General features: G+C 39.9%; 1 protein-coding gene across 3 annotated transcripts in view; it reads right to left on the bottom strand.

The window, feature by feature from the left end:
• Positions 1-26,048, bottom strand: part of LOC102245761 (chromosome unknown open reading frame, human C10orf76) — a 148,574-nt gene that overhangs the window by 83,710 nt on the left and 38,816 nt on the right. For all 3 annotated transcript variants that reach the window (XM_005878274.2, XM_014549421.1, XM_014549422.1), the window contains 6 exons: positions 24,024-24,125; positions 18,587-18,645; positions 16,359-16,424; positions 15,101-15,170; positions 13,750-13,810; positions 8,136-8,224 (listed from right to left, as the gene is read on the bottom strand). In XM_005878274.2, coding sequence (XP_005878336.1) covers positions 8,136-8,224; positions 13,750-13,810; positions 15,101-15,170; positions 16,359-16,424; positions 18,587-18,645; positions 24,024-24,125 — 447 coding nt within the window. The remainder of the gene's footprint in view (positions 1-8,135; positions 8,225-13,749; positions 13,811-15,100; positions 15,171-16,358; positions 16,425-18,586; positions 18,646-24,023; positions 24,126-26,048) is intronic.

Below are 26,048 nucleotides of genomic sequence, written 5' to 3'. Positions count from 1 at the left end.
GCAGCAAGAGAAAAGCAGTTGGTTACCTACAAGAAAGTGCCCATAAAAGCCTAAGCAACCATTATGACCGAATCTATATATATAAAAGCCTAAGCAACCATTATGACCGAATCTATATATATAAAAGCCTAAGCAACCATTATGACCGAATCTATATATATAAAAGCCTAAGCAACCATTATGACCGAATCTATATATATAAAAGCCTAAGCAACCATTATGACCGAATCTATATATATAAAAGCCTAAGCAACCATTATGACCGAATCTATATATATAAAAGCCTAAGCAACCATTATGACCGAATCTATATATATAAAAGCCTAAGCAACCATTATGACCGAATCTATATATATAAAAGCCTAAGCAACCATTATGACCGAATCTATATATATAAAAGCCTAAGCAACCATTATGACCGAATCTATATATATAAAAGCCTAAGCAACCATTATGACCGAATCTATATATATAAAAGCCTAAGCAACCATTATGACCGAATCTATATATATAAAAGCCTAAGCAACCATTATGACCGAATCTATATATATAAAAGCCTAAGCAACCATTATGACCGAATCTATATATATAAAAGCCTAAGCAACCATTATGACCGAATCTATATATATAAAAGCCTAAGCAACCATTATGACCGAATCTATATATATAAAAGCCTAAGCAACCATTATGACCGAATCTATATATATAAAAGCCTAAGCAACCATTATGACCGAATCTATATATATAAAAGCCTAAGCAACCATTATGACCGAATCTATATATATAAAAGCCTAAGCAACCATTATGACCGAATCTATATATATAAAAGCCTAAGCAACCCCGGGCCTCTAGTCTATATATATAAAAGCCTAAGCAACCATTATGACCGAATCTATATATATAAAAGCCTAAGCAACCATTATGACCGAATCTATATATATAAAAGCCTAAGCGACCATTATGACCGAATGACCGGTCAACCGGTCACTATAACGTGCACTGACCACCAGAGGGTAGACGCTCAACGCCCCCTGGTGGTCAGTGCACTCCCACAGCCAACCTCCCATGGTCCCTCCCCCCGGCTGGCCAGCCAGTCCCAATCAGCCCCAATCAGGACTGGGCAAGATGACCCTGATCACTGGCCAGGCCGAGAGACCCCCCACCTGTAAACAAATTCGTGCACTGGGCCTCTAGTCCCATATAATAAAAGTGTAGTATGCAAATTGTCCCCTCAACCAGAGTCTTCCGGGAGTTCGACCAGGGGGTGGGCCGGCCGGGGGAAGGGAGGGAGTACCCGGCCAGCAGCCGGCAACCGCTAGGGACCCTACTAGTGCATGAATTTCGTGCACTGGGCCTCTAGTATGCATTTACCTATGGACATAGACAATAGGGTGGTGAAGGAACAGGACGGAAAGCGAGTAGAGGGGGGACAATAAGAGAAAGGGGGACATCTGTAATACTCAACAATAAAGACTTAAAAAAAATAATAAAGAACAGGGGTGGGGAACCTTTTGCTGCCAAGGGCCATTTGGATATTTATAAAATCATTCACTTAATTTACTTAATATAAATTTGTTGCTATAAAAAAGCTCCTGGATTTATTGAACTTTGAGTCCTACCTGCGGTTGCCTTGACAGGGCCAGACCAACCCGCCTTATACAACAAGGGCCTTATACAACCCGCGAGTCAGATGTTCCCCACCCCTGCATTAAAAGTAGGATAGGCACAGCCACAAAAGCATAGCTACTCCTTCCTCTGCCTCTTTAAGTGACAAGACACTAATGGGCCTCTGGTTAGGAAGTGACTTCATGTGCAGAGAAAAGAACAGAGATTGCTCACTCTTTTAGTGGTTTTTAGGTGGGAATCTTTTTTTCCTTATAACAGGCTAAACCTGTTAGAAATTTTTATCTTTTTCTTCTGCCAAGTTTCTGAAGAGATGAAAGAAAGATTCAAAATAGTGTAAATTTTGGATTTAGTCAAATGTGGTGATTTGAAGAGGATAAAAAGAGTTTCCTGGCATTCTTTTCCAGTCCTGGGGCTTTCTATACTGCTATACAGAATTATATAACAAAACTATGGAAACAGATAAATATACTCTAATGGCCTATATTAGAACACTCTAACCTTGAGAACTGATTATCAACAGAAGATAAAAGCCTCCATCTTTTTGCACATGAAAGCTAGGACTGTTGAGGTTATTTTTTCCATTTATTTATTTTTTTTGTGATAGTAGAGGGGAGGGAGAAGGAGGAGAGAGAAGGAGGGAGAGAGGAAGAGAGAGAGAGAGAAAAACATCGATTGGTTGCCTCCTGCCTGAGCCAGACCAGGGTCAGGGATCAAGTCTGCAAACGAGGTATGTGCCCTTGACTGGGAATCAAACCTGAGACCCTTTGGTCCACAGGCCAACACTCTAACCACTGAGCAACAGGCTGGGGCACAGAGCAGTCTTAATTAAGTACATCAAGCCTAGCATACATCTTGTAATATATTCCCCTAAATCATAGATAATTGGGGGTAAAGAGGAAGAACAATTTAAAAAGCAATTTAAAAAACAAAATAGTAATAGCAGCTACCAAAATTCATCTTCCATCTACTCTAGCTATTTACTGCTATGTTCTTTCCCACCTAGATATTCTCTTCAAAACTAAAAGAAGCAATAATGTAGTTATGTAAGATGTCACTATTAGAAGAAGCTGGGTAAAGGACACAAAAATTTTCTGTACTATTTTTGCAACTTCCTGTGAGTTATAATTATATCAATAGTAAAAGTGTTTAAACTAAACTAAAAGAAGCAGACAGTTAAAAGTTTCCCAAAGGATAATTTCCCAAAATCAGGAGGGGCTACCAAACAGTCAAAATTATACTATACAAGAACTACCAGATAAATCTATGTCTCCAGTTATTTTTTCTCTTGAAAATGTTCAGTTCCATATTAACAACAGTATAACAACAAAAGGCTCTTGATTTCCAGTCTCAAGGTATACCTAAACCATGAAGTCATAGGCTTCTGCCAGTGATGAGAAAGCTAGCTAGACACTCTAGGTTTTTCATTTTCCCAGTAGGTACCTGAAAGGTCAGGCAATGTACAATTTCTCTCTTTTTCACAAAGCTGTGAATGCTTTGGATGCTATTTAGCACAGTGGAGCTAGACAGATTGTTTTGGGGGCTTTGGAGGCCTTTCTTTATGCTGGGAGGCAAATGTTGCCTAGTGATCACATCTGAGCAAAGAAGTCAGGAACGCTAAATTCTAATCTGTTTAGTATCTGGTTCCATGATCCTTAGTAAGTCACTTCCCTTCTATACCTCCACTCCCTTCCCCAACAAATGGCGATAAAAATAATGACTTATCACCCAGGAATGAGCAGGGTGAAAGGGTAAGAAGGACTGTGATCCCTAGATAAACATCAAATATAAAATGCCAGTATAAATCTGCCTTTATAGCAACCCATGTTTTTAGACTGTGGAAAGCTCCATTATTTAAATGCAGGCTGCCTCCCTAATGCCACTTCTGCCTGAAGTGGTAGTAAAATAAGCTGACTCCATGGAGCTCTGTTCAAAGATTTCCCTTTCCAGCAACTACATGCTTCTCTCTAAACATTCTACTCATTCTTTAGTTAATGGCTTAGAAACCATCAGTTTCCATTTTTACTTGGTAAAAAGCAACCCATGTATCTGTAGGTAAGGAAGAAAGAGACAAGAAAAGAAAAATTACTCACCGCTCCCTTTCACATCAATAACTAAAATTAAAAGGTAATGGCCTGGCCAGTGTGGTTCAATGATTGAGCATCAACCCATGCACCAGGAGGTCCCCGGTTCTATTCTTAGTCAGGGCACATGCCAGGGTTGTGGGTTTGATCCCCAGTAGGGAACATACAGGAGGCAGCAGATTGATAGTTCTCTCGCATCACTGATGTTTCTATTTCTCTCTCCCTCTCCCATCCTCTCTCTGAAATCAATAAAAACATTTTTTTAAAAAAAGGTGATGAGATCAGCTCAACAGAAACATGACAACAAACATCCTGCTGGGTTCTATTATTGTTGTTAGTTCTAAGACCCAAACACAACACTGTGCTGCTTTAAGAAAATATTAATTCATCATTAATGGAAATTCTAATATTCATTCATTTATTCTTTCAAAATTTTACTGAGCCCCTATCATAACCCAAGTAGTGTACTGGGGATGAAATAATGATTAAAACATAGACCTCCAGAAACTTTTTAAAGAGGATAGATATTTAAACAATTCATTGTTCAGACATTTGCAAACATAGCAAAACAATGTGATGTGCTAAAATAGAAGCTCCAAGTGCCATAGGAGGACACAGGAAATACAACATAGTGACCAACATGGCCTTTAGCCTCAAGAAGTTCAGAGATGAGCCCTGGTCAGTGAGGCTCAGTTTGTTGGAGCATCATCCAGTACATCAAAAAGGTGGTGTGTTCCATACCCGGTCAGAGCACATACCCAGATTGCAAGTTCGATCCCTAGTCAGGGGGTAGAGGGAAGGCGGTGGAGGGCCAAGTGCAGGAGGCAACCAATTGATACTTCTCTCTCATAATGATGTTTTCTCTCTCTCTCTCTCTCTCTCTCTCTCTCTCTCTGCTCTCTCTCTCTCTCTCTCTCTCAATTTTTTAATTAGATATTTTTATTGATTTCAGAGAGGAAGAAGGAGAGAGAGATCAATGATGAAACATCAATGATGAAAAAGAATCATCGATCAGCTGCCTCCTGCACACCCCACACTGGGGATCAAGCCTGCAACCTGAGCATGTGCCCTGACCAGGAATCGAACTGTGACCCTGGTTCTTAGGTCAACACTCAACTGCTGAGCCACGTGGGTCAGGCTCAAGTCAATTTTTTAAAACGTTTAAACAGAAGTTCAGAGAGGAAACTGCTAAACTAAAGTTCCCAGGAAGAATGCAGTATGATCGGTAAATACAGAAAAAATATTTAACCAGAGACTAAGATGTTCTGTGAAAACAATTAATTTGGAGTCCATGGAACCTAAAATTAATATAGGGATTCTTAACATGGAATCATGGAGGGACTCTCAGAGGGTCCATGAACTCCCTGAAATTACATCTGAAATTATAATATGTATGTGCAAACAGATATATTTTTGGACACAAAGATCATATCTTTCATTACATTCTCAAAGGTAAAGAACTATTTCACTAGGATCTTATCCTAAAAACCACTTTTCTATCTGTATCAGAGGAGAGTTTCAAGACCTAAGGTTTTACTCAAAATAGGAGGTCTGGATAGCCTAGGTGTCAGAGAAGAGCTTCTGAACTTTCCATAACTTGGTGAAAAATAGTGATTGCTGAAAAGAGAGCAATGAGAGAGTCCTTTCCATAGTCTAGTTGAAGTCAGCTTAAATATATTTGCCCACATACTCAGATGCCATGGTGACAGGCATCATATAAATAGACAGTGGCAGCAGGGAGTAGGTCATGGCTTGTAGTCAACAGATCAGCAGGATTAAACCCCCAACTAACACAGCTGACTTGTCCTTGTCCATGAGACAAAGCCTGGGAATTCCATATAAGAATTTAGAGGGGGACCTTTGGCTATCTCCCCAATAACAAAAAGCTACAATAGCCAACATCATAGAAATAAAAATCACTCAAAGTGCAGGTATATTAAACAACCACATTCCAAATGACAAAAGGCATTTGGATCCTAGCTGACTGCTTCCTAGACACCCAGGGACTTCTGTATGTCTAATCTGATACCACATATGCCTTACCTGTCTTATTTATAAATAAAATGGAATTAAAGTTTGCAGCACATGTATGGACAAGTATCTATACATGTAAGCATATTTGCCATGATGAGTTTCAACAGCTCCCTCAAATCCATAAGTCTAGAAGGCAAAGAAAGAGTGAAAACATGGGCATACCATTATAGAGTGGGTGGATCCTCTAGTCACATTTGTATTCACTGATTGCAGTATTAGACATTATTATGGGCTCTGATGCATCACATGTAGTGTGATATTTTGCAGTTTTCCTTAACACCTGCTGCTCTATATCTCACTGTATACTCCATGTACGAACACATGGAGTCAGGGTTCCAGGAGGGCTCTTTCAGTCTATCTAGGAAAAGAAGCTAACCCCACTTGGCAGAGAGCTCTAGCACAAATGCCTATGCTTTAGAAGCAAGCAGTTATCCAGGTCTCACTAATGACACTCATATACCTCCTCTAAATTTATCCAGGGCGTTAGGATGTCAATCAATCAGTTCTGAGATAGCACATAATTATAAACAGAGCTGACATCACAGAAGTACTCAAAGACATCAAGTCAACTGACCAACATCAGAATGGTCTCCTGACCCACAATTTCCTAGCCAGATGGGGAAATGGAAGAGTCAGAAAAGATAAATATAAAAGACATTTTTAAATTTCTTTAAAAGATAATTGCCTCTTTAAACAAAAATGATGGCAATGAATTGTGGAGTTTATAACCTATGTAAAAGTAAAATGTATGACAATAATAGCACAAAGGGCAGGATATAAGGTAGAGGTAGGAGAACAATGGGAAGCCCAGGGCCACAGTGAACAGGAGAAGGCAATGTGGAAAAGGCAATGTGAAGAGTGCAGTGAGGAAGAAGACAACAGATGATGAGGATGGGAGAAAAATCGCAGGGCCAGAGATATGATGGCTAGGATAGAGAGGAAAGAAAACAGAGTAACAGAAAATAAAACCAGAAGAGAATCAAAAGCAAGCAAAAACAACTACTACCACCAATCTTCAGTTACAATGTATAACTTCATATCAGTTACATACATAAACCATTTGTACTTGTTATAAGTCCTATAACTGTACCAACAGACTTGCATCATTTTTGTATTTCTCTCTAATCCTAAATTTTAGAGCCTAACAATCATATAGCTAATATTCATAGGCAAACATAGTAGTCCTTTATATTAAAAAAATTGTTCCTAAGAAATTCTACTAACTTTAGTTATTTCAATCTCTTTTGATCTCTCCTTAGCTCTTCTGTCTTTCAGACATCCCTTCAGTCTGAAACTCTCACAAAATGCTACTATTGCCATTTAGTGTTATTCTCCTACTCCCTCTTCACCACGATAGGCATTAACTGAAAAGATCTTGCTAATCTATTAATTAAAAATCTCTACTTCCCATTATGGACGACTAAATTTAGAAAGCCAAACTGGATTGGGAGGAAACAAGTCACAACAAGTGAAATGAATTCAATAGAAGGGGCAAGATTACTGACCCTTTTCTTCTTTTCTTAAAAAGCCTCTGACACTAACACACCCTCCACTGCTGAGACTACAGAGAAACTCTCCCAGGGTGGGGTAACCATTCATCACTATTAATTATCTGGAGAAGACTTTATTGTACCATCAGGTCAGAAAGCCACAGGACCTATCAGCAAATGAATGAATGCCTCAGGGAATATGTCTCTCCTCTGCTTCTTGTAAGCTCTATTTAAATTGCACCAAAGAAAGGGGTGGCAAGCCAGCATTAATTGTACCCTTAGAGAAGAGCCACTTCCCGCCTGCAGGCATGGCAGTGACTTTACTGGGCTACCAAAAGGATACAAAGACAAAAGTAAACACTGTAATTTGCTGTTTTTGTCTCTGGCACAGGGGGAGTGGTACAACTGACACTGTCTGTAAACAGTAATAATACCAGATGTAACACAAAGAACAGGATTCCCCCATCTCTCCGCCCCCTCTGCACCCCCTCTCCCTATGACATTCCTCCTGAGATTACTCATCTTGAAGAAACACACAGAAGCCTCCCTATAGTCCATATGCTCCTACCAAACGGAATTGAGGAAGAACCCAAGTTTGTACTGACTACTCTCTCTTACTCAAAGGAAGAAGCATTGGAACTCAATAAATATTCAACTGTTTCTAACAGCTGACCAAAAAAAAAGAAAAAAAACCACAGGGAGGAGAGGGAACAAGAGAATATGGAATAGATATGTGACATGCTCAGGTCTGGATTAGAACAAGGCTGAAATGACAAAAAATATAAATGAAAATAGAAGCATCCTAAACAAACTAAAAAGTTTTTTTAAAAAATCATCTTGTGCTCCAGCCTAAGAGCTCGTAAAAGATATAGGAAAAGAGGAGGAATTAAAAACATAAAGTTACCTGACCAGAGTTCCCGCCAGGTGTAATGCAGGCGTACTCTACACTTCTTCTGGTAACAAAGTAGCTTATGTACTACCTGAATGCAGCGTCTGTAACAGAGAAAGAGAAAAACTGGGATAAGCCTAAGAATATGGCACAACTCACCAAAGATACCCTTTCTTTAGGGAGGCAACTTTGCTAAGGCCACTAAAGATGCTGGATATGAATCTGTACACATGCAAAAGAAAGGAATGCCTACCTGCAGCCTTCCAGTGAATAGAACACGCCCCTCTGCCCCCTCCCCACATACACACTGCTTGCAATAATTCAAGTATCTTCAAGAGTAATATTAAAAATATTTTGCAAACCATAGAGAAATATAAATATAAATCAATATATACGTTAAAAAATTTTAATTCCTTTATTCTCTAAATAAACTGTATCAAAGATACTTACCAAGAGATAAAAATTATAATGTAAATCATCCTAATAGTTTCCAAATCATTTGTTCAACTTTAGAAATTGTGGTATGATCTCTACTGTATGATGCAGTTGTCACTAGCTATAGGATGCCCTTACTTGAGCCATGATTTAACTTAGGAATATACAAACTCTCCTATCAATTTCCCCATTAAATTGATAGTCATTAGGTACCTGGTGCTGAAAGCTTTGTTGCAGCCAGCAAGGGTGGCTGGATGCTGCCCGTGCATGACCACCCATGCACGGTACATTCCAAGATGCCAGCACGTCTCACATGGCCTGGTTGGAGATCTTTTGAGAATGCCTTCTCAACACTGAGCCACTGTGGAGCAGCAGTGAGATACAAACTATGTCCCCCACCCCTGCTGCAACCACCTTCTGGTTAAAGGCTATTGATATCCACTCCTGCACTGTTCCTGCCTCTGCAGCTACCCAACACATGACATCATTAGCCTTGTGGTCTCAACTTACACTATTTACCAAGCAGAATAAAAATTTTAACACTGCTACTACCTTAAAATTATATACTGGCTGAATGATTCCAAATTTCTTTCATGCATGTGTCAACACAAGTGTCAACACAAGACACTTCCAATTTAACCTGAAGTATTCTTGTGAGGTCCGCTGAAGTCTCTACTTTCTTCTGGTGCCTACCCACAGATTTGGGGCTCTCTGACTTAGTATGAGTCCAAGTTTTCCATATAAGAGTAACTTAAAGGAGAGTTTATTCCTCAGAGACTATTTCCCCTCAGTCCCAAATCAGTGGGGATGGCAGCAAGAATCAAGGATTACAGCCAGGAGTGGAAACGGGTTGGGTTTTCCCATCTCTTTCTTTCTCGCTTCTTTTCTTTCTACCTTCCTTCCTCTTTCCTTCCCTCCCTCTCTCCCTTCTGACCTTCCTTTCTCTCTCTCTCTTTTTTTTTTCTCTGTATAAGCGCCTTCTTCCATTATTATTTTACCTATAGCATTTATATACAGGTGTGAAATTATTTCGTTTCTGACCCAGATCCTGGTTTTGAGTATTAAGTCTTTCTACACTCCATATTTCTTCATATCTCACCAGGAGGATTATAAACTTATCTGAAATGGTAGAAATTCATTTTGCTTTCAACTTCTCATTCTGCTGTATGCTGCTGAAAAGCAGTACATAATAATAAGTAGAGCAACAACCTGGCCTGATGCCCAGCTGGGAGCAGATAAGTTTACCTAAAAAGGACTTGATGCTCCAAATGGCAAAAACTGGAAAGAGGATTGGAAGAGAGGGAGGAAGATCTGAAAATATGCCCATAGGCAATAATGAAGAAAGTGAATTCAGCCTGAGGCTGGGACCTTCTGCCCAGCCTCTGTCAGCTTGATGCCTCATTATCTTCTCCATCTTCCCTAACCTTAGGACATTAAATTAGGGAGCAGATGGAAAAAAGCAACTGAGAAAGCAAGAGAATATAGAAAAAGTTAGGAACTAGAAAGTTAGGAGGGGTCTAAAGTATTTAGTGTAGACCAGGTTCATTGGCTGGGATATAAAGGTTTGGGTAGACAGATACATACCTGTAACTCTGTACTGAACACACAATATTATTGTCATCCCCATCTTCAATTGTTCCCCATCATCCACTTAATCTCAGGAAAAGTTTTTACTACTCTCCTATCCTACCTTCATACACCCTACACTCCAATCATCCTGCCTTACTTTCGATTCTCCAAACATGCCACACTTCCAAGCCCTTGAACATATTGGTCCCCTGCTTGGTATGTCCCTCTCCCACTACCTCACATAGAAAACTCCTACTGTTTCTTTATGACTCAGGTCAAATGCAACAACCTTCGGATATCTTTTCTGATACCCCGGTCAGCATTAGTCACTCTCTGTTACTTATCACAGTATTGGTTAAGAGCATAGCCTCTGAGGTCACAGAGACTTGAGTTTGAATCTTAGTGATACAACTTAACTAGGTGTGCAACTATGATAGCCAGCCTGCAAGATGGCCCCAGTGGTCCCCACCTCCTGACATTCACACCTTTGTTTAGTCCTTTCCCACATTGTATCAGGGTGGGTCTGTGTGCCCAACAGAAATGGTATGTCATTTGAGATTGGGTTATAAAAGACACTATGGCTTCCATTCTAGGTCTCGGTCTCTGTCTCTCTCTCTCTCTATCTCTCTCTTGGATTACTTGCTTTGGGGGAGGCCAGCTGCCATGTCAAACAACCCTATGGAGAGACCCAAGTGGCTTGCCAACAACCACGTGAGCTTGGACACACATTCTCTAGCCTAGTACTGCCTTAAATGCCTGCAGCCCCAGCTAACACTGTGATTGTAGCCTTGTGAGAACCCCTATGCCAACACTATCCAGCTAAACTGCTCCTATATTCCTTAACCACAGAAACTGAGATAATACATGTTTGTTTTAAACCACTAGGTTTTGTGGTAGTTTGTTACATAGCAACAGATAACTAATACACCTGAGAAGGAATGGCAACAGCCTAGAATTTATAGTAAGAAAATTTGGGATCAAGTCTAGGCAATGGTGCTTAATAACAGAATAAACCTAGGCAAAGCATTTCCAAAGCCTGAGTTTCCTTACTTGGAAAACAAGAAAACTGAGGCTATAATAATATACTACAAACTAAATAGCATATCCTAAAAGTAGAGCATAAGATAATCAAGCTAGAAATAAAGTCTCTAGCAAAAACAATCTGATCCCTAAGGTAATGAGGTTCAGAGATTCCATCTAAAATAAGCAGAGCCCAGCCGCAGTGGCTCAATGGTTGAGCATCAACCTATGAACCAAGACCTCTCGGTTCGATTCCCAGTCAGGACACATGCCCAGGTTGTGGGCTTGATCCCCAGTAGGGGTCGTGCAGGAGGCAGCTGATCAATGATTCTCTCTCATCGCTGATGTTTCTATCTCTCTCTCCCTCTCCTTTCCTCTCTGAAGTCAATAAAAATGTTAAAAAAAATAAAATGAAATAAGCAGAAAACTCATCAGATACAGGTTCTTTAAAAAAAAAAAAAAAAGCCTTTCATCATCTTTGAATTAAAATAAAGGATCAGGCTAATTCTAAACACCCAAAAGATATGAAAAAAATGCAAACTATAGCCTACTTACCTAAAAGTAAAATTTGTATCATTATTTCAGACCTAGGACACCAAGACTATCTAGCTTACAAGCAGTCTAAAAAGCTGGAGGTCTACTCTGTTCCAAACAAAATCTTTTATATTCCCTAGATCACAGGCCTGGCATTAGAATGAGGTACACTGAGCCTCCTTTCTGCACACCAAACTGCTCTCTCTTGCTCAAAAAAATGGAGGTGCCAATTGTGTTGTCAGATGCTTTTTAAGGAAAAAAGATAATATACATATTTGGCATAGCAGTTCTTGGGCATTAAAGATAGAAAGACAGCCCTGGCCGAACTGCTCAGTTGGTTAGAGCATTGAGCCTGTATTCCAAGGTTGCAGGTTCAATTCCCGGTCAGGGCCCATACAAGAATCAACCAATGATAAATATCAAAAAAGAATCAACCAATGAATGCATAAATAAGTGGAACAACAAATCAATGTTTCTCTCTCTCTCTCTCTTTCTCTCTCTCTAAAATCAATGAATAAAAATTTTTTTAAAACTAGGCATTTCTCTCTCTCCCCCTTTCTCTCTCTCCCTCTTCTTCTTTCTCTCTAAAATCAATAAACAAAATTAAAACAAAAAATAAAGCAGAAACAGCAAAGGAGAAAGAAAGACTTAAGGCTTAAACTTTACTAAAGTATTTTCAATTGCCTCTAGTTATACTGATTGTTAAGAATTGTGAGAGCCCTAACTAGTTTGGCTGAGTGATTAAAGCATCGGTCCACAGACAGAAGGGTCTTGGATTTGATTCCAAGTCAAGGGCGCACGTACCTGGGTTGCACATTCAAGCCTCAGCCTGGTCAGGGTGCGTTCGAGAGGCAACCAATCAATGTGTCTCTCTCACATCTCTCTCTCTCTCTCCCTCCCCCTCTCCCTCCCTTTCTTCCTCCCTCCTCCTCCCTCCCTTTCATTCTCTAAAAAAAAATTAATCCTCAGATGAGAATTAAAAAACAATAAAAAAATAATTGTGAGAGACAATCAGATCTCCTCAGGAGGCAGGAATCTCCTAGCTGGGCCAGTATATACATAATCTATCTAGTTAACACAGTTCTGGCCAGGCTGCTAGGACAATGTAAGCTAAAAAGGGACCAGAAGCTCTATCTCTCTGGCCTTTCTCTACCTCCTAACTGTTGCTGACCACTTTGATGCCAAAGCCCAGGGATGACTAAGAGGTCCAGTGGAATTCCATATCTTTGGATTAAAACAGCCACCCACGATCACTGCTTCAATGCATCAGCCCTATTCCTCATGCAATGTGCCTACAAGTGATAATGAAGATATGTGCAGAATCCAAATTGTGGTTATACTTTTTCCCCCTTCTGGAAAGATGTATATTATAAATCCAGGCTGTAAAATGCTCCCCGACACTTCTCCACACACAAATTTGTTTTTCCTGAAGTATACACAGAAATTTTGTGACTACAAATGTTCTATCAATCAACTATAAAATAGATTTGCACACATTAAATAAACCACGGTCTCACTCATTTGTGGAATATGATGAACAACATAAACTGATGAACAAAAATAGATCCAGAGACACAGAAGCATCAAACAGACCATCAAACCTTAGAGCAGCGGATACTATGCTGCGGTATAAAAGAAGGAGTTCTTACCATTTGCGACAGCATGGATGGAACTGGAGAGCATTATGCTAAGTGAAATAAGCCAGTCGGAGAAAGATAAATATCACATGATCTCACTCATTAGTGAAATATAATGAACAACATAAACTGATAAACAAAAATAAATCCAGAGACAGAGAAGCATCAAACAGACCGTCAAACTTCAGAGGGAAGGCAGGGGAGGAAGTGGGGTGGTAAGAGATCAACCAAAGGATGTGTATGTATGCATATAAGCATAAACCAATGGACACAGACAGTAGGGGGTGAGGGCCTGTGCTGGGCGGCAGGAGTGGGCTGGGAGAGGTTAATGGGGGAAAAGGAGACATATATAATACTTTCAACAATAAAGAATTTATTTTTTAAACAAACAAAAAAAAAGAATTTTTTTTTTTTTTAAAAACCATGGTACTTACACATAGAGATCCATGGGAAACTCCTTCATCATGTGTGTTACAATAAATTCTACCATCAGGTCTGAATAGGGAAAGGAGAAAAATTAAATCAATCAGAATTAAATTCATTCCTTGCCTTTGAGTTGGAAAAAAACATCTGAGTACACCTTGTACTCATGCTGAGTGGCATCCACTAAGCACATTTTTATTCACATGAACTTAAATTTATTTTACATAAGGCACTTTGGCAACACTTTCACCACCTGCCACTTGTAAAGTAACAAGAAAATTACTTCACTCTCCTACTTCCAGAAGGATGCCTTGACCTGCCAATAAATTCGGATTCAAGGGAGAGTTCGCTGTACAGGTTTTTCATACCATGGTACTAATACAAAATGCCAGCGGGGAATCATATTCTGAGAACCCAGTGATGAGGTTAGCAGAGAGGAAATTATGGATTACATCCATGTAACCAGAGACTCAGCTCTAAAGCAATGTCTATCTCATGTCACTATCACGCTCAGTTTGACAGATATTGACTGAAAAGGTCCATAAGGCTTTGGATCAATAGAAGTTTATTATATAGTCTTAATCATTGTTTCTAAAGTCAAGTAAATTTAGGAACTAGGGCTTAATATGCAAATGAAGTGAGATTAAGAGTTCAGATCATTCCCCTGAGGAAAATGTAGCATTCTAACAAAATTATCTAAGATATAACTCTGTCAGCCTCATCTCAGTTTAATTTACTCAGAGGAAGTTTTGCAGGCCTTGAACTTCAAGCCTCCTGGCCAGCTGACACATCAATATGAACCAAGAAAGGGAGGGAAGAATTTGAAATCTTGATCAGGAATAAGGTATTTTACAAATGTAAATCATGTCTCAAGCTTAGACTTAGTCATTTATCTCCTTAGAAAGATCTTTTTCTTTGAACAAGAGCACCCTTTAATTGAGCATTTTATTCATTGGAATTGCTTTACCAAACTCAACAAAAAATATGGTTTCTTAGGCCAGGGAAGAAACATAACTAGTAAAAACTTCTCTGAGGAAGAAGTCTATCAGCCAGGATCTATGCCTCATCTTATTATTTTTTTTTAATATATTTTATTGATTTTTTTACAGAGAGGAAGGGAGAGAGATAGAGAGTGAGAAACATCGATGAGAGAGAAACATCGATCAGCTGCCTCCTGCACACTCCCTACTGGGTATGTGCCCGCAACCAAGGTACATGCCCTTGCCCGGAATCAAACCTGGGACCCTTGAGTCCGCAGGCCGACGCTCTATCCACTGAGCCAAACCGGTTAGGGCTATGCCTCATCTTAATCATAAAAACCTGTCACTGACTCAGAAAAATGCCAATTATGATGATACTCACCCAGGACTGCACATACTAAAGGACGGCAGGGAAGGTTCTTGTCCGCTGCCTTCTTCCTGTGTCGCATAGGCTTCAAACAAAAAAGAAATGAAATTAATAGGCATCTGAATTGACATCCAATGGCTCATCACCATGGGTTTCATGCCAATAACATCGCGACTACAGAGATGCTATCTTTTCTAGTGGTGGGGGTGGGGCGGGGCAGGGAGACTCAAATGCTACTCAGTTATCAATGCAAGCCTATGGTAAAAACACAATTCACAGCAAAATAACAGTCCCAAAGCGTACTGGAGCATACTACACAATGGGAAAGCTGTTATTTTTTACTTTGATTTTACAAGTGGCATTACTAATAATAAAAGAGGCATACTAATATTTTTCTTTGATAAAATAATAAAGGGAAAAAAAGAGGACACAGTGACTGTGTAAAGGCAGCAACAGTGGCAGTTACAAAAAACAAAAGTAGTCCGGCCAGTATGGCTCAGTGGTTAAGCGTCAACCTATAAAACAGGAGCTCATGGTTCGATTCCTGGTCAAGGCACACGCCCAGGTTTCGGGCTAAATGCCCATAGGGGGCTTGCAGGAGGCAGCTGATCGGTGATTCTCATCATTGATGTTTCTGTTTCTCTCTCCCTTTTCCTTCCTCTCTCTGAAATCAATAAAAACATATTTAAAAAAAAATTTTTTTTTAAAGTAAGTTTCAGATATAAACTTCTATGTGATATTTTTTAACATACCTCCAAGTTTTAGGAAATTTCCTGATCCTTCATATTATATTTCCCTCACTACTTAGATGAATAAACAAAAGCAGCATTTAGTTTTTGTTTTTGTTTTTTTTCTTTGTGCCCTTGACCGGAATCGAACCCGGGACCCTTCCGTCTGCAGGCCGACGCTCTACCCACTGAGCCAAACCGGTCAGGGCAGCAGCATTTAGTCTTAACTAACCAAAGATCATACTACATTTTAAAAACAAAAGGCTTAGGCCCATCTCCTTGTTAAAATCTATGTTACTTATACATTCTAATACTACTACCATGGGTAATAATCCATCCTCTCTTGAGTCAAAAACAGCTCCATGACACACACAAAAATCCCGACAACAGGCATGGGTTTGTTGAGTAGCAGTCAAGCAAGAGCCCTTTAGCACAACATTCCACCCACATTTGTTGTAAGTAGGATCAAGTTCATCCACCCCAATCCTGCCAACACAAAAAAAATTTCCTCTAAGAAAAAACAAGAAGCAAAAAGTCATACCTACCATTTTATGTAAGTTTACTCGAAAATTCATGTTGTCATCATGCAAAAATGCATTGGCATACTGATCCTAATAAAAATAAAAATACAGAGACAAAGTAAGGAATGAGAGCCATACTTCAGTTTGTAACCTATCACACTTCCTACAAATCCTTGGTCTTTAAGAACTACTTTCAAGGACCAATTGGAGAGCTAACAGGATGAACCTAGAGCCTTTATGTCAAACCCTACTTAAGCCATGAGATTTTACTATGGAGTAATTCTCAGTATGTCTCTAACTGGACCAAAAACGCTAAGCAAATTACACACAATAAAAATTAAGGCACAGGGACTTGAAGCAAATGCTGAGAAGAATCTGTTTTCCTATTCTCTCTTCCTTCCCATCTGCCCAAGGAGCCTGCTCTGTTTGTGACAGCTTGAAGGTTTCCATAGGGGCTGCAGGATGCATGTGCAGGCTCCACGGGAGGATCTACAATTGAGAAGAAAGGTCTGCATCCACTGGGAACGGGTTTGGCATAGCAGAAGAAAACTGCTACACAGGCAGCATGGCAGTAGGCAAGACCCTGTCTATCTCTGGCTTCACCAAAGACTGATGGGAAATCAAAAACATCTCACCATGGATCAGTAATAAACATCCCTTGGCCCTTTCCCAACACCTTAGTTGAAGATCTGACATGCCTATAGACTAATTACTAAGAACTGTTACAATTTGTGAAAAACAACTCCTTTAAAGATTTTCTTAGAACCAGCCAGCGTAGCTCAGTGGTTGAGCATCAACCTATGAACCTGGTGGTCACGGTTTGATTCCCAATCAGGGCACATGACCTTTTGGGCTTGATCCCCCATGGGGACTGTGCAGGAGGCAGCTGATCAATGATTCTCATCATTGATGTTTCTATCTCTCTCTCCCTCTCCTTTCCTCTCTGAAGTCAATAAAAATGTTTTAAAATATATTTTATTGATTTTTTTTTTACAGAGAGGAAGGGAGAGGGAGAAGGATAGAGAGTTAGAAACATCAATGAGAGAGAAACATCGATTCAGCTGCTTCCTGCACACGCCCTACTGGGGATGTGCCTGAAACCAAGGTACATGCCCTTGACCGGAATCGAACCTGGGACCCTTCAATCCACAGGCCGATGCTCTATCCACTGAGCCAAACCGGTTAGGGCAATAAAAATATTTTTTAAATATTTTCTTAGAAAGATTTTTGAAAAGCAATCACACCGGCCTACTGTTAATCAGCAGCTCTTCTATAACAAGCTATCCCTAACCTAGTGAAAAGGTCATCTTTTCACAGAGAACGTAAAAAGGGGAAGACTGAGAGAGATCTCTCTCTATTCCACATAGACCACCTTTAATGATTTAATGAAGGGGGAGGTTGAAGCTACAAATTTAGCTCTAAAATTGACTCAAGTTCTGCCATACCTGTGTTGCCACCAAGATCCAGGGTGAGTTCAGGACTAATTAATCCAAGCAAAAGTACTTCCTTACAAAGCAAAAGCACCTCTTCTTTAACTCCTCAGAATCTTGTTCACCAAACTGCACTCAGCCCAACTTCACTCACCTTCCAATTGCCTTCTTTGGTTTTTCTCTCCACCTTCCCCCACAGAAACCTGAGCTCCTTTTTTCATTTTGTGAAGTGGAAAAGACCCGATCTGAGCAGCTTCAAAGGGGCAGGATTATATTTTCTAAAGAGGGTTAGGTCTCTCAAACTATTAAGAGCTCGAATCTGCCCTGGTCTGTTGCTCAATGGTTAGAGAGTCAGGCTCAGACTGAAGGATCAAGGGATCAATTCCCGGTCAAGGGCATGTACTTTGGTTGCAGGTTCAATCCCTTGCCCTGGTCAGGATGCAAGCAGGAGGCAACCAATCAATTTGTGTCTTTCACATTAATGTTTCTCTCTCTCCTCTACCCCTTCCACTCTCTCTTAAAAACAAAAATAGTAATAAGAGCTATAATCTTCCAGTTCTCAATTACAGCATGTCATAATTCATGCAGTAAATATTAATTGAGCCTCTACTGTGCGCCAGACACTGAGAATAGACTGGTGAGGGAAACATAATACCTGCTATCAGAGCTTACATTCTAGCAGGAGGAGACAGACAATAAAAAAGGGGCATATTTTCTCTCCCAAGCTTTAGGACCCTAAAAGTCAGGAACTGTGTGAGAAAGGCAGAAAAAGATAGCACTTTGTAAGAAATGAGCTAATACCAGAAGATAGATGAAACCTACCTCTGCAATACATGTGAGGATAATCAGGCAGAGTTTGCCGCTATGAAGCCGGTGCTCATCTGTAAAATAAAAATAAAACCTTCTCTCTAAACCATCCATACCATGTTTCTATTAGAAGAGAATAAAGATGTGTATCATTAAAAAGAACATTCATTCTTTCTTTCCCCACAAAAATTCATGAATTCATGAATCAAGGTTCTACTGAAGTAATTCTTGCTTTTCTTCTAGGCAAAAGAATTCCCCCAGATTTTTTTCCTTAAATATTCTTGGTAGTATGATGGACAGATAACTACCTTCTGAGAGCCATCTAATTACTGTAATGGTTCTACTGTCATGGCCAAAATCATGGCCATGTCCTTAGCTTTCTTATCAGCCCTTTGCTTCTCAATAGTCAGGCCCATTCCCTTTCCAACACTTCCTCATCCACTAGCCATTAGCAACACCATGTATACCCACCTAACTATTCATAGCAAATTGGCAGTGGAATCAGAAAGAACTAATTGGAGATCAGGGTCAAGCCCATGCTTCTCCTTGCACTGTGCACATTATTTACAAACAGGAAAGCTGTGAACTGGATCATTTTTCTTCCTGCCAAAGTCATTCACTCTATATACTTACTTAGTACCTACTATATAGCAGGCAGTGCACTGGGCACTGAACAAAACAAAGGACCCTGGTCTCCCAGAACTCACATTCTAGTTATTAAAAGAGAAGAAAACAACCTTGAGAGTAGGGCTCTAAGCCCTGCTCAGGACCAAGAAAGAGCTACTCCATCCCCTCCAATTACCAGAACCATCAAAGCTTATTTACTTTCAAGGATCTTTGTGGGTGAGGGGGTGAAATAGAGGTAAGAAGAGGTGCACACCAACTTATCCAAAATAGACAAATGGCTTATGATGTTTCTGATTAGCTCTGACAGGACACAGATTGAAGTTCATTCTGGAGAGGAGGTCTATTAACAGATTCCAGTGCTATAGTAAAGTGAGCTAACATACTCACCCTAACATTAACCTGCTACTTCCTCAAAGATGGAATTTATCAACTAAAACCTGACAATTAAAAAGCTTAATGGAGGTTGTAGTCCAGAAATACATCTACCTCTCCTCGGAGATAGGTGGTGCAAAAAGAGTAATGATGACACTCCCCAGCTGACATTCCCCATAGCTTACACCAGAGCCCCAGGCAGGGAAAGAGAAGTGCCCCTGCCATGCAAACCTAGATTCATGACACTCCTCTACCTCTACCTCTGGCCACGGAGTTTCTCTGGCATTATTCTCCCTTCCCCCAAAATATGATGAGCAACTCTCATAGGAAAGCCTACGGCTACTTCTCCACTTTTAAAAATAATGTTTCTGAATGCAAAAATAAGGCATATTTTATTATGAACATTTTTTAATTCAGAAAAAGACAATAAAACTAAGCTTAATCATACCACCCAGATGTCATATCTGTTAAAATTTTGGTGAATCGCCCTAACCTGTTTGGCTCAATGGACAGAGCATCGGCCTGCGGACTCAAGGGTCCCAGGTTCGATTCCGGTCAAGGGCATGTACCTTGGTTGCAGGCACATGCCCAGTGGGGAGTGTGCAGGAGGCAGCTGATCAATGTTTCTAACTCTCTATTCCTCTCCCTTCCTCTCTGTGGGAAATCAATAAAATATATTTTAAAAAAAAAAATTTGGTGAATCAACTTGCAGTCCATGTATAGATATACATGTATTTTTAAGTATTTTTGCCTAATGTCTATTTTAAAGATTAAGCAAATTCTCCTTTAAAGTGACACTACTCAAGTCCAAAGAACCTCAGAGGGAAAAAAGACTTTGAAAGCAGAGCCAAATCAAGGGAGAGATAAACACAAAATTCTGGAGAATTGAGAGGAAAGGAATAACTGAGAGGAAAGGAGACACACAGGTAGCTTCCATGTCATTAATAATTGCTTAAGTTGGGTGGTAGGTTCACATATGTTCACTTTATTATTATACATTATAATGTATGCTATTTATATACTTATAAACTTTATAACAATATTCATATATATTAAAAGTATATGTAATTATCTGTAACAATAAAAGCATAATATGCTAATTAGACCGGACATCCCTCTGGAAGACCTTCCAGATGAAGCTGGGGCTGTGAGGGAAGCCCGGGTCCTGGGTGCCAGAGGGAAGCCAGTGCCAGCAGCTGGGGGAAGGAAGGCCTATTCTTGCATGAATTTCGTGCATCGGGCCTCTAGTATATAAAATGATAGATAATGAAGAAAAAAAAACGTAATTCCCGGAGAGGCTGGGGGCAGGGGAAGCAGAGCCAAGAATAAATGGCTTCTATGCTCCCCAAAACATGATGAGATCTCTTTAGCAAGGGCATGCAGGTCAGGAGCTTAAGAGACAGGAAGAAAGCCAATCCAATGAAGCCACACAGGAGCCATTTTTGAAATTAACACTTCATCATACCTAACCTTGCCCCTTGCCATATTTAGGCTGCTTGTTGGCAAAGACCTAATCCAGCCTGTTTTTAGAGAAACAGCCTGAGGCAAACCATAGTGCAATTAATCTGCCCTCAATTTTGCCTTCCATTTCATGGATGGCAAAATGACCAGGACAAAGAGGTTTATATAATCATTAAAGCTAAAAAGGAGTTCCCAGGGCCTCAATTCACTGTGTTATATCAAGCAAAGCTAAAAGATCATTTTCAGGGTCACATCTACAGTTTCTCTTTGCTGCAATATGTTGAGAGAAACAAAAAGGTTAGCCCTTCCCATAAAGGAGAAGCAATGGCCTCCGGAAACACTGATACACAAGAGTCTTATTATCCTTGCCTGGCTGATCTCACTTGCCAAGTCCCAAAGGTTCACCATCTCTGCAGCTCCCAATGGACTGCCCTATGTTAGGAGTTTGTGATATGGGCTTCTAGCATCTCTCTTGAAAGAGCACACTCACAGGCATAACAGAAGAAAAAGTCTAAGTTTATAAGGCAGAAATCTCCAAGAGCTAATGCAGTATGTATGTGTGTAACAGGATTTAGATTCTGCCCACCCAGCTTCCTTTTAACTCTGGCGATTTATTTCCCTTATTTACCTTTTAGTTTTCTAGCTCTGTCTACCAATGTTTCCTTCTAACTCCAAAAGCCCCCATATCCTGGTCTTACCCTCTTACGCTGTTTTTCGGCTCCACTCTGAAATTCCTGAAACCTGCCCAGCCTGGCAAATACTTAATGCCTAAGGGAATCTTAAACTACCTCACAAAGCAATAGTCTCTCCTCATGGAAAGTAAAGTGACAAAAGCAATAGTATTTTAGCAATTTTGTTTCTACAATGGAACTGGATTTTTTGTTATCTGGGAATCTGAAGCTTATCCATAGACCATAATTTAAGAACCCAAAACAAACTTCAACTACTGAGCAGAGAGAACAGTTGGTTTCTAAAATAGGATTTAAAATTCTTACAAGAAAGGCTAATTTTAAAAAAGAATATACACCAACTTGTTAAGAATAATTAATTCTAAAGAGTTTAATTCCAAAAAAATTTCACTTTGCTAGTTAACCATTGCTAGAATGCTTTATTTTTAACAAATACTATTCAAATTACTTTTGTAATTAGGGAAAAAATATATTTGTAAATGGGAGAAGCCCACTGGATCAACCAGTAGGTACTAAATAAAATGCTAGTTAAAATATTCATTAAAATGCTATGTGTGGCCTGGGATATGTGCCTCAGTGATTGAGCATCAACCTATGAACCAGGCGGTGGCAGTTCCATTACCATTTGGGGCACCGTGCTCGAGGTTTTGGGCTCGATCCCCAGCAGGGGGCGTGCAGGAGGCAGCCAATCATTGACTCTCATCATTGATGTTTCTATTTCTCTATCCCTCTCCCTTCCTCTCTGAAATCAATTTTTAAAAAAAATTTTAAATGCTATGTGTGGCTAAGAAACTATCAGTTATGAAAAACATTTTTGGGACAACTGGCAAAAAACTAAATATCAACTGAATATTACATGATATTAGAGAATTATTGTTGATTTTCTTAGCTATAATAATGAATATCTTGGAAAAGTCTTTAATTTTGAGATACATGCCAAAGTACTTAAGGTGTGAAGTAGAATGATGTCTACAAATTACCTTAAAATGATTCAGCCAAAATAATAACACACAAATAAATTTAGAGACAAACCAAATATGGCAAAATGTTAATGGGTACATGAGTGATCACTGTATGATCCTTTCAACTTCTCTGTATATTGGAATTTTTTCACTTTAAAAATTTGGAGGAAAAATACTATCTAAAAGGTTTATTTCCAGAAAATCCCACTTATATGAGGTACCTAGAGTAGTCAATTCATAAAGACAGAAAGTAGAATGGTGGGCAGGGAGGGAGGTGGATGGAGGTGGAAGACAGGGCATAGAGGGGATAAATGGTGATGGAAAAATAAAATTAAATTTAAAAAATAAAACTGAGTTCCTGATCAGTAAGGCAAAAAAAAATAGAGTGGAATGGTGGGCTGGGGAAAGGAGAGACTATAGAGAATGCAGAGTTAGTGTTTAATAGGTACAGAGTTTCAGTTTTGCAAGATGAAAAGAGTTCATGAGATGGTGGTGATGGCTGCACAATAATGTAAATGTACTTAATGCCAGTAAATTGTACAGTTTTAAGTGGTAGGTTTTATGTTATGTATATTTTAGCACAATAAAAAATAATAGAAATAAATAAAAATTGTGAACACAGATATATCTAGTATAAAGAAAAAAACTGAGTTAAAAAAAACACAAAACTGAGATATATATTGAATGGAATTTGCCAGTTTCCTCCCAATCCTTTTTCACCCCTAGCCCAAAGATTCTACTACCCTACCACCAATTAAAAGATCATAGAAAAACCATAACAGAAAGAACAGGAACCCAAACAGAATAAACTCAAACTTTCCCATCACCCATTTTTCTCCCACTTTCCTTCTGCATTTCTGGATGGGTACTGACACTTTTATTTTAAGTGTTAAGGAACATAGTCCCTCTGAATCTCACCTCTTCCTACTGTACTCTGTGCAACAGTCCTCTAATTCTCACCACAAGCTGGTGCTTTCAATTCTTGTCCTCAAAAGGGAATTCCCTGAAGTATGCTAATCCCCCCACTTCCCACACAAAAGAGTTTGCATCTACTTACCAAAATCTGCTAAGAAGACTTGCTAGTTTTTGTAGAGACCATTTTTTTTCTGTTCTATTTTGTAGCACTCCCCCTCCAGCTGCAGGTTTTCCTAACACCACCTAACTGCCATCTGGCAGTGAGAAATCACTGTTTTCCAGTAATCAGGACCATCACCCTGCACAGGAGGCCCCAATAGTTCATCTGTGGAAGCTTCCAAGTATTAATGCTGCTCCTTGATTCTAGCTAAGAATTCTGCCACACCTCCTGCTTCCTGAGCTCCCGAAGCAGCATGTCTTCCTTACCTTTGGTGTCCTGCATGACAATCGAGCTATATTTTAAGAAGGTTATCAGTAGATTACTGGTCTGTACATCTGCATCCAGTGGGAGTTCCACAGAACTTATAACTGCAATAGAACAAAGAAATGCAGTTAGCCTATATTACTTAACACTTCTACCTCCGTAGCCAATTTGCCAGCAGACAAGGAAATCACTAAATAAGCTTTTTCTGCAACAGAGAGACCAAATGCTTATCATAAAACCTTTACCTTCCTAGGCCCTTGGAGTCCTTCCAAGATTAAACCCAATGCCCTTCTCTCCTATCTAGGAGAGCCAGTCTCCAGGAACAGTGCTGTTATCCCAACATCCTAAGAAGGGTATTTTTTTTCAGTTACAGTTTACATTCAATATTATTTTGTATTAATTTCAGTTATACAGCACAGTGGTTAGACAATCATATACTTTTCAAAGTATTTCCCCCAATATTTCCAGTACTAAAAAGGGTATTTTGATTCCACTTCTAACTCCAAATAACCCAAAAAGATTCAGGGTCCTTCTTAAACGCACTTTGATTTGTACCTAAGGGAAAGATCTGTACTAAATATAAATGAGTTTTGCTTTGATGAGTCTTCCTGCTTAAAATAAATGACAATTTATTTCCTAATAAGGAGAAATCTTGCTCAATTTTGAGAATAAGCTCTTAGGCTGGAAATACCCAAGACGGAAGGCAGAACTACATTCAAATGATACTCCTTAGTCCCTTACCCCCAGTGAAAGGGAGCCTAAAAGGAAATACCAGAAAACAGGATGACATTATTATTTGAGACAGCCTGGGAACTGACTTTTATACACCCAGCTGCTTGCTGTTTCCCAAAGAAACTAACCGCTCCATGGCTCCCATTCTCTAAGCCACAGTCCCAATGACCAGTGAAGAACCAGACCAGGGCTGACCCGCACTGAACAATCTTATGTAGATCCCCCAAGTTTCTAGGACTTTAAATTAGACTTAGACATTTTGTTAAGTGCTTTTACACTAAGACATAATACATAAGCAAAAGGAGGCTGATAATGGCCCAGATAAGCTAGAGAATCTATAGCTCCCTGCTGTATTTCCATCCATGAAGACTCAACTGAGTTTGGGATATTATTCATAATATGTATTCATACCATAATGGATCCCTCTGGAGTTATTATGATATATGCATAGAATGTTTATTAACAATGGGAAATATTTGCATATTATCGATCCATAATACAGAGCAAGCACAGCAAAAAGCCTCATGAGAAGAAATTAGCATGCCCCACCCTTGGCTGTTTTCCCACAGTTCAGCCCCCAAAAACTAATAAAAGACAAATATAGCCCTAGCCGGTTTGACTTAGTGGATAGAGTGTCAGCCTGTGGAGTGAAGGGTCCCAGGTTCGATTCCAGTCAAGTGCACATGCCCGGTTTATGGGCTCAATCCCCAGGGGGAGGCGTGCAGGAGGCGGCCAATCAATGATTCTCTCTCATCACTGATGTTTCTATCTCCCTCTCCCTTCCTCTCTGAAGTCAATGGAAATACATATTTTTTAAAAAGACAAATATATTTTTATGTTGCAATACTAAAAGGTCTTAATTCATGCTACAGGTAAATGACCTGAAACTGTCATTTCAAACTACTACAGCCTATTTTGAAGCTCAGAGCCCATAATCATTCTTTTGTCCAATACATCTAACTGGTAGGTGGGACTTTTCCCCCATCCACTCACAGCAATAACTGGAAAACTATCTATATATATAAAAGCCAAGCAACTGGAATGCCAGAACTGGAACGGCCGGTTGCTGTGACATGCACTGCAGCGGCCAACCAACCCAATCAGGGCCCCAACTGGCCCCCCACAACCTCCCGCAGCCCCTCCCCCCAGCTGGCCTGGCCCCCAATAGGTGTCCCCTACCCCAATCAGAAGCGGGATGACTGGCCAACCTCCCACAGCCCCCCCACCAGCCCTGCCCCTGATAAGCCCCTCCATCAGGGCGGGGCCAGCTGACCTCCTGCGGCCCCTCCCCACCC

The sequence above is a fragment of the Myotis brandtii genome, unplaced genomic scaffold (assembly GCF_000412655.1).
Source record: "Myotis brandtii unplaced genomic scaffold, ASM41265v1 scaffold550, whole genome shotgun sequence".
Taxonomy (NCBI): domain Eukaryota; kingdom Metazoa; phylum Chordata; class Mammalia; order Chiroptera; family Vespertilionidae; genus Myotis; species Myotis brandtii.
Note: the sequence above shows the minus strand (reverse complement) of the source record. Positions and strands in the feature narration are given on the sequence as shown.